The sequence below is a fragment of the Anomalospiza imberbis genome, chromosome 1 (genome assembly GCF_031753505.1).
Source record: "Anomalospiza imberbis isolate Cuckoo-Finch-1a 21T00152 chromosome 1, ASM3175350v1, whole genome shotgun sequence".
Lineage (NCBI taxonomy): Eukaryota > Metazoa > Chordata > Aves > Passeriformes > Viduidae > Anomalospiza > Anomalospiza imberbis.
This window is the reverse complement of record NC_089681.1, coordinates 51,090,619-51,105,617: the sequence shown is the minus strand read 5'-3', so window position 1 is coordinate 51,105,617 and position 14,999 is coordinate 51,090,619. Positions and strand designations below refer to the sequence as shown.

Genomic DNA, 14,999 nt, shown 5'->3' with positions numbered 1-14,999 from the left:
ATAGAAAATATATTTGCATTTGTATGCTTTTTATGCAAATTCTTCAAAACTTTACGGACTCTTAAATTCAAATATCTGAAAAAAGAGAGTATGTGCAATAAGACATGTATTACACAATATCCACAAAGGGATCATCTTAAATTAAACATTTTTTGTTTCATTTAAGCCTTGCAAATTACAATAATTCTAAAAGTTAAAATAGCTTAGCCAGCTGTTAAAGAAGTACATACATTCATCATTACTGAAAGCATTACTGCTTAAAACATATATAATTCCAAAATAATCTTCTTGAAACAAAGACAGCAACAGCCATAAAACATGCTAGACCTGAAACTGGAGACAAAGCAAGCAGTATTTGTTGTATTAAAAATCTGACAAAATACATTTCAATCATGTCCAGTCCTATGAATTCTAAAACAACCTGGAATGCCATTTGGCCTTCATGATTATGGTGTATTTAATCATTGTAAACAGAGCTTTCTGAACATTTCTATAAACTCTGTTTTTCTGAATCAACATTTAAGCAATCAGCATTACACCTTCTCCCCTTTGATGTTGTGCTACTTGTGTGCAGCTTGTAAGTGGCATAAAATATCAGGATTTTTCTTATTTAAGAAGAGAAAAATAATTTAATCACAGGAAAAAAAGCTGGACTTCAGAATGACCTCAAGTATCAGCTTTGTTGATGTGAATGGCAGAATTTGTGCTCTCCTTTTCCATCTCAGGAACTGAAGAATTTTATGTGTCACAGTTGATGTGTTGATCAATAAAACAACAACTGTCTTTTACACTGAAAGTTTAGAGCAGTTTCAGATATCTGCATTAACCAAGCTGGTAGCTGTAGCAGAATCAATAGACAAGGCATCTTGCCTAGTGGTGTGGATAAATGAGGTATGACTAAACTTTCAACAGCCAATGAATACAGATTAAGATGATAAAATCCATATGCAGAGTATGTTTTGCAAGCAGTGTGCTTGGGAGTGGAATGTACTATAAAATGTTAGAAGTATTAAGAGATTCTAACTTTCATTTTCAGTCTGCTTCACTCAGCATTTACATGCTAAGTTTGCAGTCAGGCTTCATTTTATTTTAAGACCTGTTGCAAAGGACATCGGTAAATTTGCTGCTCTATGTTCATCTGTCAGTTCTATAGCTTCATGTCACTTTAAATCTCTCCTCCTATTTCCCTAACCACTCATCCACATATTTAGCACACTTTCATCTCCTAATGAGCTCCTTTCTAGTGTCAGTGAAGTTTCTGTTATGTCACTACTGCTATAGGAGCAAATCATCTTTAGTTCACGATGTAGATAAAAAGAATGAAACCATTTTTTTATTAATAGCCTAATACATTCATGTTTAAACAATGACTCTAACTTGCATCATTTTCATCCAGATGCTTGAATTCAGAAGGACTATACGAGAGCTTTGTGAGATAAAGTCAGACAAATATCAAATAATTCTGTTTCTATCCAATCTGCTACATCAGTTTCATTAAATGTGCTCTAATATTTACTGCTTTTTCTCCTGGGTGGTTCAGACTTCTGCTACATTTTCCTTTTAAAAAGATGTCTGAATGAACGACTGGATAGCATTTCCAAAATGCAGACCTATGTACATTTAATATATATATAACTAATACTAAAAACTCCTAATTATATGAACTGTATGAATATTCTGAAGAAACCCAAAGAACATTCATATTCTTTCATGCAGATACAAGCATACCAGATCTGTATATCCCAGATGAACAGAAATTATCAAAAACTTCAGCATCAGTATGAAAATATATGATGACCATTCAGTATAGATGGAAACACTTCCTACAGTAATGAAAAAATTAAGGAGGATACACAATTGGCCAAATGGAAAAACATCCTATAGCTGTGAGTACAGAGCTCATTATTGGTTCTCAATTAAAATAATCTAACAACTTCTCTCTCTTCCTCACTGAAAATCAGGCATCCTTTATACTAATCATAAAGAACTTACGCAGGACCATGAATCTGGCAGGGAGATGAACCTCTGAAAACTGGAAATTCATTAATGGATATTATATACCACTGAAGAATCCAAGACACCGGTTTTAAAGGTTGCTTGTTTAAATTATTATTTCTGGTATCATGGTCAAATAATGTAAATTTATGAATGTTACAGTACATACTGTTTAAATTGGCTAACTTAGTAAGAGTTGATTACGTTAAATCTGTGAAGTAAACAAGAAGACTGAATATTAAAGACAGTAGCTCAGCATAAAAAATGTGATATGCCCTTGAACTTATAACACTGCAGTAAGCAATTACCTTAAAGAAGCCACCCACACAACAGAACTATGGCTTTGTTCCTTATCTTCAAAGAACAAGTCACTTGCATCTGGATCAAATCCTTTAAACAATACATGAACACTCAACATCAAAGCACTTTCATTTTCTTCAGTTATTTAATTTAATTACAGCTAATACAGACATGAATTCAGACACTGATTGCTGTGTAGAAAATCCCCAGAAAATATGTTCAAGAAATCCATCAATTTGGTTTTTAATTTCATAAAGAATTTTTCACCCAGTACCTGACAGGAGCGCCTCTGCTCTGTGCAGGTTTCAGCAAGACTGTCACAGTGCTGTCAGTTTGATTCAAAGGTGTTTCAAGTTCATACGGTGGCATAGAGGGTGCTAGAATAAGAAAAGAAGCAAATAAAATCATTATTCCTGTATTTCTTCTTTCAAGAGCTGTATCTTTATTTGAATATGCAGTTTTAAAGGTTTCTTCAAACACTAAGACCATACTACAAGTCTAAGATGCTTTCTGTTACAATGCAAGTGTGAGACAACTGTTAAATAGCTTCAGGAAAAGAAAAAAACCCCAACAAATCCCAAATAAAGAAATACCAGCTCACTCCCAGTTTCAAGACAGGAAACAGATACTAGTGGGAGTAAGTTTGCAGAAACTATTGAGAATCCATGACTTGGAAATGAAAAGTTATCTGAAGAACAGCATCTGCAAATGTGCATGCTGAAGTGACTATTGTTTTTGAAACTGAGCCCAGCTTTCTCAGTATGACAGCTGTATCAGGATGTACTCTCATAATTTGTTTTTCCTGGAATTTTAACTAGTGCTATAACTGTCTTGGGTCTATTGTCCACCAAGATAAGAGTTTATCTTAGTCCGAAGCCCCACTCAGCACTTTTGCAAACTGTCTTCATTAAAGATTTATAGTTGTGATTAAAACAAATGATGCCTCAGTTACTGCCTTTTATTGTTGCTGCTTTCTTCACTGCTATCATCTACTACATTTGTATCATTACAACAGAGGGAAGACTACTCAGTTAATTGGTTATTTGACAGGCTGCTGTATCCTTATTACTCACTTGTTAATGGTGATGCACAATTAACAGATTTAAAGGCTAGAGAAGCAAAAAGTGGTCATTGCAACAGTCTCTTCTGACTGCAGGGCAATTAACTTCGCTAAACTAATTCCTACTTGAAAGGGAAAACATGTTTGGTGAGGAAGAAGACCTTTTCCTTAGAAGATTCTTCCAAAGATTGATTTAGTTCATCTCAATTCATTCAGTTTCATCTTAATGGATACTTTGCATGTACTATACCAATAGAGTTTATTATGCCTCACATACAGATTGTAACAACCTCTAGGAAATTATTTTCAAGTGTATTTTCCAGTCATTTTCATTTTTCCAGTATTATCTACATCTGCTTGAAAGGCAAATGAATTTCTCTCTCTTTATCCATAGCACCCTACATATCCAAGTAAGGACTGCATGAAGAATTGCACTGTACTCCACAATTCTTCAGACTGCTGGGAAAACATTAAAATCTTCATTGCTTTGCATTGCTATTCACCAGTTTTGAAATTTTTCACAAATAAAAAAAAAAATTAGTCTTCAAAAACCTCCTTGTACGCTGAGAAGGTTTTATTCTGTTTACAATCCTCAATATAAGGCACAACTATTAAGACTAATAATTTTAAGTAATTTGGGTACCATTTAAGTCATACTATCAAACACTACTTTAAAAGGTTCAGGCACACTCTGCAGTTTTGAATATTCAGAACTTGTTCATATAATGTCCTATTCTCAACCTGACCATCCTGAAAACAAGAATGGACAGGAAATGTATCTCTGAAAGCTGTATGAACTCTGAACATTTTTTGAGTACGCTGTCATTTCTTGTCCTTGTTCTACTGCCCGCATCTTAGCAAGTCTTTTGATTTTCCTAATTTATGAGCCCTAAGTCCCTGCTTGCTCTCCGTACTAATTTTACTGTCCCTACAGAGACCAAGACTGTCTTCCTGTCCCAGATATGAGTTGTGGTTCTCCCAGTCATAACCTTTAGTCCTGGCTACTTTTTCTCTTCTCCATTTTTCCTTGTCTACTTTAGGACTTTTCCTCCTCCACACTGCCTACATGTAAAGAGGAACTTATTAATAAACAGAGAAAACACGAAATATTCATTTAATAGTAAAATAAAACATAGCAACTATTTCCAGTACATAAGAGTACTATTTAAAACCATTGACAGGAAATTTGGAGGTTTTTATTCAGAAGAAAATGCAGCCCAGAATTAGACAGAGTAAAATGCAAAAATTGGTCAAATTGCACTTAATCTGTTCTAAAAAATAGTGAAACCTTTCATCCAGAAATATTCAGAAGTTCTATTTCACATCTGTCCAAAATGGAGAGCACTGTCCATATGAAAGGGCCTCAAAGCTTTCCAGGGAGACAATGAGATCACAGCCAATAGCACTGCAAAGAGGGTTCCATATTCAACAGCTAAAATGGCAGTTGGAACTTTTCAATTTTAATAAAAAAACCCACACATTTTGTTTCTATTTTAAATTCATCAGAGATTGGTTTTAATTACCTAAGGACAAGGCATAAACACTTCTTGTTGGTACAGTAACTGAGGAAGCAATGAGAAAGTGGGGTGCAGACAAGACAGTTTGCAGAACCTCGCCACATGGAGATTTGGAGGTTTCCCTCACCCTCAAGCACTCCTGAAATGCCTGTTCCCATCAATTTTTGTTGCTGACATAACATTTTAGAAAACAATTCAAGATCCAGTACTATTCCCAAATGTCCAGATTCTCATCCATAGTCAGTAGTCTCCATTCCTCATTCTATTAAGGGGTGGTCTCATCATCCTGATATAAAGTTTTGCTGTGTCAGAAATTGATTTTCAACAGAGAAAATTTCTACCTGGTATAGGAGTAAACTCCATCTTTACTGATCAGTGTTACTTATGTTTCATGTTCCATGCAAAGTTAATTGTCTAAGTTGAAAATTAACAACATTTTTGTTTCTCTACAATCAGCTGCATTGGCAGTAATTTCCACCTTGCATTAACTGTCCTCTCTAATGATAAGATTGGAGAAATCATTCTATTTCTGGTAAACACTTGTCTTTTTTTTTTTTTTTTTTTTTTTTTTCATTCCAGGGAGGACAGAAAATGAGGGATGGGGGAGAAGAACACAGAATGACAGTAAGAGAAAAAGAAGATTTTGTACCCAAATGCTTTCTGGAAAGCCCAGCTGCCCACAAATAGGTAAGGCAATTTTCTATCAATATTATCAAGGGGCTAGTTTATTATTGAACTGCCAGTTTAATTCTGAAGCAGACTGTAGAGAAGTGAAGAATAAAGGGATTTCAACCGTAACTTTCCAAAACATTTTGTCATGAATTACATAAGCATTTTGGAGGATGCAATATTATTGCATCCCCTCAATGAAAAGTTCCTCTGCCTCAAGGGAGGGCTTGAAATATTGGTCAAGGATCTGCAGAAGTGACAGAGTCATGCTGCTGTTATCTGAAAATCACTAGTCCTGATGTTCTTGTCTAATACAGTTTCCTATCCACTTCCGTCCCCATGCCTGTTAGAACACAGGCAGCCTGGCAGCTAACTACAGTTTCTAAGCGAGCTTTAGATGTACAGCATCTCTGCTCTACTCTTGATTGTTCATGGCTCATTAAAGAGATTTTCCAGCACTGTTACTGTTCTAATTTAGAATCATGTCAAGGCTGACTAAGCTCTGAATGAAACCCTCATCTTCAGGTCCAAAAAAACCCTATGCTAAATGTTGCAACTGCAGCTGGCACTGGCTGCAAACACATAATTCACAGGGGTTTCTTGAATGATATGTTACAGTTGAGAACAGGAATTTCAAAATACTAGCTAATATTTAAGCACTTGGAAGTTCTTCAGGGAAGGTAATATATGTCACTTTGACATCTTCAGGTGTGAACGTGTTTCTTCCCTTTTCAATTTGGGGCTTGTTAAATTCTAAAGAAGTAAGCAACAAAAGAATTACCCAACTCATTATCATAAGGAAATAATATTCTTTGATCAAGTACCTGATATTTTAGTCGTGAACTGATTTGTTATTGGAGGTCCGAAGCCTTTAGCTGTGCTGGCTCTGATGGTGAAAGAGTAGGTCGTGCCAGGATACAGTCCGAAAAAGAGATAGTGCGTTTCATTTCCTAGCTTTGAGACTCGTCCACTTTGATTGGATAAATCTATTTCTGGGTCAAAGGAACTGACTGCCTTGTAGGTGATCTGCAAAAGAATAAGAAAGTTATAAACTGCCTTGAGCAGATGGACGGAGATTGCAACTTTATCCAGTAAACCCTTCTGATGTATGCACTGTCAGACATTTTATGATAAGCTATCTTACTCTCTTATACTCTTCAAATCCCGAATCCCAGGAAGGGGCACAGGAACTGAGTCGTAACTTGTATGAGTTATTACTTTTATAGATACAGAGACTTAGAGGCAGCTAGATTACAACTCTAAAGGATGGGTTCAGGCTTACGTTAATTCCTTCAAGATGCTGCCTTTAACAGTGTCACATTTTGAATTCATCTTAATGTTGGTTTTGATCAGCACCAGTAACAAAACCAAAACAAATGTGTAAAAACTGAGAAGTGACCAAGAGGGTGTGCAGCCCCCCAGATCCAGCTGACTTTACTATAATTACACTTTGCCCTGAATGAGGTTATCTGTAAAAGATGGTAAGGGCAGCTTAAGGCAAATTTTTCAGAAATTGGGTAAAGCTTCTATTTTAGTCAGAAGCTTAGCTATTACAATTGCTAATTTGGATTTTTTCAGGTTATCATATTGTACCTAGGTCAGATTCTCATTTGGAGGAAAGAAAAGATAAATGTTAAGTAATATATGCAGTGTATATTGTATCCTCAGTTCCTTCCTTGATTCAAACAGTATTTTTAGTTTTCATTAGAAATGTTAATGTAAGTTCACAGTAAAACTTGATCCAGACTTCTATTAATTACTGATTTCTATGCACTGTAATGAGAATTTAAAAATATGAAAGCTGTTTAAAAATATGAAAGCCATTAAAAAAATAGAAAAGTAAAAATGATTCACCCCTCCTTCTTGCTTTTAAAGTTTCATGTGAGTAATTCCCAAACCCTTATTATATAAAGTGATAATTGCCATTCTTTTTGCTAAACTTACTCAATATATTTTTAATTAAGAGGACCCATTATACAGTACATAGACACATCCAAGTGTTGATGTTACACACCTTAAACACTTGCAATTTCCTAAAACCTCTGACCTAATGGAAATTGATTTTTTATATGAGCCACCTAATATAACATCAATGAAGGGCTGAAAATTAGTAATAAAAACTTTCATACTATTCAGATAAACCCCAACCTTATTACAATAGATACAGGCATATCCTCTACAAATCCTCATCCATAAACTGAACTCAAAGTACCTTTAAAGGCACCCAACTAACACTTCTAATTCTATCAGATGACAGAAGATTAAACCACCAACTGTCTGAACTTTTATCAGTAAAGAAATTAAGGTAACATATTGCTCACATGAATCTCCCTATCTCAATCCAGCGGATGGAGTCATGAGTGTGTACACATTTAAGGATGAACTGCCTGGATAGAATGGGTGTACTCCTCAGCAGTGGAATTAGACACACAGGCATGCTCCTAGGTAGAAACCAGATCCACCACCATGTGTTTCTATGCACATAAATCTAGCAACAGTAACAACATTAACACTTCATTAAAACACGCTGATCTCTGAACACAGGCAATTGTCGTGGTAGCTAGAAAGTTGTTAGCTTTACAAAAAATCAATTCATACTTTTTCATAACATTTTATCCTCTTAAAGAAGTTTTCAAAACAGTATCAATAGGTTACTATTAAATTTAACTCTTCTTTTACACTGTATTTAGGTGGGTTTTTTTAAACAAAGCATTTCAATACCAATTTTGTAGTAAGGTCAGGTAAGAAGCTTAATAGTGATTACTGTCTGACAGCTTAATCTGTGCAGCCTTTTGTCAATTTTTCTAAGAGGTATTCAGGCAGAGCTTCCACATGAGAAAAAGAAGTGATTTTTAGACATCTAACAACATACAATTTTGTTGAATTTGCATTTTTAAAAAGCTAGATTTTAAAAAATTATGCCTTGCTTGTTTCTATTACAACAGGCTTCCTATAATGACGCCTATCTAAATGTGACATTGACTGTAACCACTGTCTTACGTCTCTAATTTTTTAAGGAATTTGCTAAGATCTGTCTTTTAATCTTTTAAATATTTGATCTAGAGTACTAGATAGAATGCTGTATCATGGTTCTAGATATAGCAGGTTTCTTAAAGTTGATAACTTGAGGACATGATGCATCCTGTGTAATTCACTCCTACATTATATCTACTTTTAAATGGCTACTTTAAAAAAATTAAATTAATTTAACATAAATTGTAAAAACATATTTTTTATGATTATGCGCTTTGGAAAATTAAAACTAGACATAAAACGTGGCAAATTTCTAGATACCTCATACAAAGTAATCACACCATATGTTTGCGCTGGCTCCCTCCACTGAAGAAAAATCTTCTCTTCAAAGGTACTTCCTTGAATAGATTCAAGTGGCACAGCACTCGGGACTAACAGATTAAAAAAAAATAAGTGGTTTTAAGAAAAATCTCAGAAGGACATGCTCTGTTTAAATATTTGTACTGCTGAGGCATAAAAACCATCCCACCATAATTTCCCCAAAGACTGAAGCAAAGGTCAGGGTAGCTCAGGAGGAGAACGATTTATTTAACAAGACAGTGCCATTATGTGACACCTTCACTGTAAGAAATTAGTGAGCATCACACATTTCCTGTAAACCTCTACTGATAATTTTAAAAAAGGACAAATCAGCTTTTTATAATATAAAATCTGCACAACTAAACACAAGTAAACAAGTAAAATCTACTTGTGATACCTACTTATCAACAGTGTTACTTCTCAAAGTGGAAAACATATTACACATTCATATATGAAAATGGACAAGCATTGAATAACAAGGTATAGTTTCACAGAAAAGCTATATTGGAAAGATGAGCCACATATTGCATTGAACAGCAATGCTCACTGACAGAAGGCCTGAAAACCTACAACAGGATGGACATAAGAAAAATATGAAACAGTCAAAGTAAAAATCTGAGATTATTAATTTTTCTTAAAGTCTCTTAATGTGGGAGAACGACCTGTGAAGAGTCAGGGATGTCAGAAGATTCTGATGAATGCTGTGCAAACTGCTCTCAGGTATCTATTTTTGTTTCCCATTTGTTCTGCAACCATTGCCTTATCCCCAAGACAACATAATTTTTAGAGGAGAAATGTAAAAAGCAAGTAGACATATATCCGTGATTTTATTTTGTAACAACACTGGCAAAGTAATGCAAAAAAGAAAAAAAAAATCCTGAAAAATGCACACAGGACTGTTGTGAAGCAACCGGCCTTATGGCGTTAGCACTTGGACACAAACTCCATGTGAAAATCCAACAGAAAGATACACGTAACATTTTCTACTTGCCACAGAAAGAAGGTGGAAGGCACAGTGGTTGAAATAACTTCTCAGATCCCTTCCTGAGATTTACTCAAATGGTTAAGGAATAGAAAAATCTGCAAGCAAGACATTTGGTGGCTCCTTCCTTTGGCACTTCTGGTACAGAACTTCCTCTATATTTCTGCTACAGAGCTTCCTACTGTTCCATGCTGTTGCTGTGGAAGTTCACAAGGTTTAAGGCTTTTTGATCACCACTCCATAGCTCTCCAGAGAGCTCCTTGCTCTACCAAGTGGAAGCTCCAAGGACACAGGCTGTGAACTGGCTTACCAGTCCTGTGTGCACCAGTACAATGACACCTTTAGGGCAACCTTAATTCTGGGCACTAAATCTTGCTTCCAAGTAGGAGAACTGGCAAAACTCATTTGGAATCATGAGAGTAATGATTTATGTGTAAAGGAAGAGGAAATAAACATAGTGTAAATAAGCTGGAAGTAGAGCAAAGCACTGTAACCTCTCAAATTATCTGAAGGTCATAAACCCTGAGCAGCTGTGCCATACATGGCAGGTTCAAACACTGGCAGAGGTCACCTAGAGATGTACTCAAACTCAACTGTACAAGGCCTTGAGCAATCTGCAATCTGATCTTCTGTGAGCAGATGGTTGGACTAAATGAGCTCTGGAAGTCCCTTGCAACCAACAAGATTGTATGATTTGAAAAATTACGATGATTGTTTGGGTCAGTATACTGTGTTGTTTAACATTCAGACTTATATACCTCACTGAATATGTACAGTATACTAAAAAATTGTAATGTTTTTCAAGGTATTCTCTCCGACAGTGACACTATTTTTTAATAGGTTCTGAAATAACATGAGGTTCTAGAGGGACGGGAAGAAGAAATTTTAGATAAAAACACATAAACATCCCAGACAACAATAAGCTCTTTAGTGCTGTCATCCTACAATTGAACCTAATTAAATTTAAAGCATGACGGCACAATTAATTCTAATTAAACATTTCTTTTTGTTAGCTATGCTTTGCTGAAAATGTTGCATTAGTAACTATATATTCCTAAATTGTTTAATTTATTCCCTCATATATTTTGATTAGAAATTAGTACTACATAAAACCAATACAGCATGTATTAAATAATTTAATAGGCTTAAATGACAGACTTCAAGTATTTATTATAAAAGGAGCTCATCACTGCTGAAGTTTTAACAAGAAATATTTCCATCATGTTTTAAGGAAATCTATCATTGATGTGGAAGAAAATACAAATCCATTCCTGTTCAGATTTCAGATGATAAAAATGGAAGGTGGACAGATCTGTGACAAAAAGCAATGCCAAGTCATTTGACAAGGTTCCTTTGAACTTTATGCATTTAAAAGAACCAAAACCAAGGCCTAAAAAACGAAGGTACACTTGTAAGGGTCTATATATCAGCACAGAGTATTCTGGAAAGGTAAAACTGTTTCCCGGTACTTGACCAATTCAACAAGGAAGTTGCATTTTGGTGTTGTAGCTAAAAGAGCTGCAATAACTCTCTGCATGTGTAATCAAAATAATATCGCAGAAGACTTGGGAGGATGGTATAACCTTTTCATGCAACATTATTAAAGCACTGCAGAGACACATTATCCAACTCTGCTGTCTCTGTCTCAAAAAAGACATTAGCTATTTAGATTATTTATTATATTTATTAATAATCAAAATAGAGTATTTTTAAAAGAGATCTGAAAACCCTATATGAGTTGAAAATTATTAAAAGGAAGGGAATATCTGTATTTTTTAATGCCTGTATATGGAATATAGTGTCTGAATTAGCAACTAATAGTGTCCAGCGGTTAGAAAGCCAAAGACAGAGAATCTGAAACTGCAAATCAAATATTTAGTGCAGAACACATCACTCAGTAGAGGAGCTTCCATGAGGATACTGCTGACAATCACCTGGAATTTCTTCAGACTGATACTGGAACTTTAGAGAGGCAGAACATAGTTTCAGCAGAAGCTACAAGTTTAAGGATGAAATGATTAAACTAGAGGTAAACAAGAGGTTATGTGAAAGATCACTCTAATAATGGAGCTTAACTCTATTAATGGTGAGGTCGGTGGAAAGTCTGTTACAAATTTTAGTGAAAGCAGAACATGCACTTATACAGAAAATTTATACTATCACGTCATATACCACGTATATGTAAATACAAAAACTCACCATCTTCATCAGTTTGCACTACAAGTTCTTGGCTTTCTTTCCGTCCTTCGGGATTCATTAATACTAATTTGATGCTGACATTTGTGTATGGTGATAGGTTGGTAATTGTGTGCTGGGGATGTGAACTTTCTGTATCCCAGCTGACTTCCTCTCTCACTTGCTCCTGTCCTCCAGCCTGGTAGCGGTAATGGACTGTGAGGTTGTAGCGATGGCAACGTGTGACATTATATCCAAAGGGCTCCCAGCAAATAGTGATCTGTCTAGATTTGATCTCCACAACCTCCAGTCTTCGGGGCCCACGCATCGGATCTGCAAAATTACCAACATAATTCTGGTGTGATTACTTCTTCATAGTATAATAGTGATGTGAGAAGTAAGCTGTACAGTTCTACAAGTATGCCAGAGGAGCGGAAACAAAAAATCCATTGCTGTATAGAATCATAGTATAATAGAAGTACCATCTCTGAAAAAGCAGGGAAAAATGGAGAAAAAAGTGAGAAGTGGCTGCTGAAAAATGAAGAGCAAACAAAACACTAAGAAGTTCTTATGATTCAACTCAAATTGCATGATACAGCTGAAATGACACTTTTTAACCTATTTGTTGCTTGCCAAAAGTAAGCATGTCCAATTTCTTTTGCACAAGTTATTTGTATTAACACTTTTAGAGCAATAACCTGCACAAAAGAAGTATCTAAAAAGAAAATGTAGCTTCAGAATAAACTTGCAAAGATATGTTGATTTTCTTGCAGGACTGTTTATACAAAGGTAGATGGTTCTTCAGCTATTTCTTATTCATTTGTTTTTAAGTTAGACTGAATGCAATTACTCAATCTCTATTTGTCCAGGACATTAAGTTAATATTCCAATTTCTTTAAAATAGACCATAGGGTTGTTTTCCATAAAAACATTAGCTGTTAATAGTGCAAATACCTCAATTTGTTATAGTGGTTTAGCAAAGATACAAAATAAACAAGATATTCTCCCACATGTGTGCTTTTCTAGAGATCTCCCAGATGAAAATGAGCCATCAATCAAAACTACAAAAATATATACAAAAGCACCAAAGAATGTGGTTAATAAACTTAAATTTTCTTCAATCCTACTGGTCACAGCAACTAAGATAGAAAAGTGCATTAAAATTTCCACCATATTACAGCAGAACCACTCAGCTGACACCCCCCCATATTTTCAAAACACTGTCATTAACAGAGGTATTATACATATTTAGCAATAATCTGGGTTTTTTCATATTTGAGTCCTCAAAAAGATTAAAGACAATGTCAGGCTTTATCCACTGCTTCACTAGTTAAACACTTAGAAGACTTTTAATGAGTTAGAAGACTCTTGTACGTAAACAAATTAATATGCATCTTCCTCCTTTTATGTTTATTAATCAACATGTCTTCACTAGGAATGTTCTAAACAATTTACACAAGATTTCATCTTTTTACTTTTTAACATAATCCCCGCATGCTTGAAATATTTGTTCAAAGATGTTATTCATCTTAACTCCTTGAAGAAAAGGTGTTAAGAAATTGCTTGTTCTAACATCTACAAAGCAGGTTATTTTTTTTTCCCTTTTAAATCATCCAGCTGCTTTTTAATTTTTTAAATTAATTTTCACTGTCAAACAATGTTGATAATCACTATAGAATATTTGGCAATTGGTGAAAAATGGAAGAACAAACCAAATTCTAATTCTAGTCTCCTTTCTGGAGACTTGACTGAGAGGTAAGAATGTCCCCACTAAGGATAAATTGCTATTGAGCCATTTATCTGCTTCCATGCTCAGGCATCCCAGATAAGAATTCTGGCATCTGGGAGCTTTGCCACATTTCCATTGCTACAACCATTAAAATTAATATGAAGCAAACCTCAAGGACTGGCATATGGACTCGATAACTTCCTAAACATTTACTTCTGTGTAGTTCAGATATAAACTTCATGGAAAATGAGTTTCCCTATTTTGTTTTTTGATTTCATTCCAGCTTCTAAGAATTTCTTGTTCTAGGTGAGATGATGAACAGCAAAGGTATTGTGTAACTGTAATTGTATCTGAATGGGCTAAATAGAAATAAAAACCCAACAAAATTGAGGTGACCCTGATATACAACATTAAACAATTGAACAAAGCTCCTGCTGCAAGAATATGGAACAGCCTGCTTAGTTCCACAGTGGGCATATCAGAAAATTCACAGGGGAGCTGAGAAATCATTTTATTAGAGACATAAAGCTAATTCATAGCATTTTAGAAGAGAAATTGAGTGGCTGTGAAAAATACCTGGATCAAAACCTAACCAAGATTTCTGCCCAGGAGGAAGGTATTCTTATGTCATGTTGCCTTAAGAAAAAGTACAAGTTAGCCCTCTAGTTAAATCTGTGAGAATGACAGATATATTTTCACCTCCAACAAAAGAGACAAGGGAAAGAAGAGTTTAGATTGTATAAGACAGAGACAATACAGCTTCCCTTGATATTTAAAGGACAAAGCTCATCAGACAAGGCTAATACCCTGGTTGCTTTGGCTCCTGACTTGATTCTATAACCTATAGCATCAGACAGGTACACAGCTCATATCTATTTTTGCTACCATTCATTCAGAGATTACACAACTAATAGGGCCCTAATGAACCCTGCTGTCCAATGAGTGCTTTAACAGCCCTACTTTTAACTAGGAAAAAAAAAAAACGGATAAGGTAACAATAAAATTTTGGGATTAAAAAGAAATGTGTGGCTCAAAACAGCCCTGAAAAACAGCAGTTAAAAAGCTAGAAAACTAAGTTTCTAGCACCAAAAGCTAGAAAACTAAGTTTCCATTTGATCAATTTAGCAACTAAATTGAGTTTCTCTGGAGGTACCACTGTATATGACAGAGGAACTATTTCACAGAATAGAATCACAGAGTCATCAAGGTTGGAAGAAATCTTTAACATCATGAAGTCCA

General features: G+C 35.1%; 1 protein-coding gene across 13 annotated transcripts in view; it reads right to left on the bottom strand.

Annotated features, from left to right (window-relative positions):
- Positions 1-14,999, bottom strand: part of PTPRM (protein tyrosine phosphatase receptor type M) — a 445,815-nt gene that overhangs the window by 199,048 nt on the left and 231,768 nt on the right. For all 13 annotated transcript variants that reach the window (XM_068192138.1, XM_068192146.1, XM_068192169.1 and 10 more), the window contains exons 8-11: positions 12,056-12,364; positions 8,836-8,945; positions 6,366-6,567; positions 2,570-2,672 (exon numbers count right to left, since the gene is read on the bottom strand). In XM_068192138.1, coding sequence (XP_068048239.1) covers positions 2,570-2,672; positions 6,366-6,567; positions 8,836-8,945; positions 12,056-12,364 — 724 coding nt within the window. The remainder of the gene's footprint in view (positions 1-2,569; positions 2,673-6,365; positions 6,568-8,835; positions 8,946-12,055; positions 12,365-14,999) is intronic.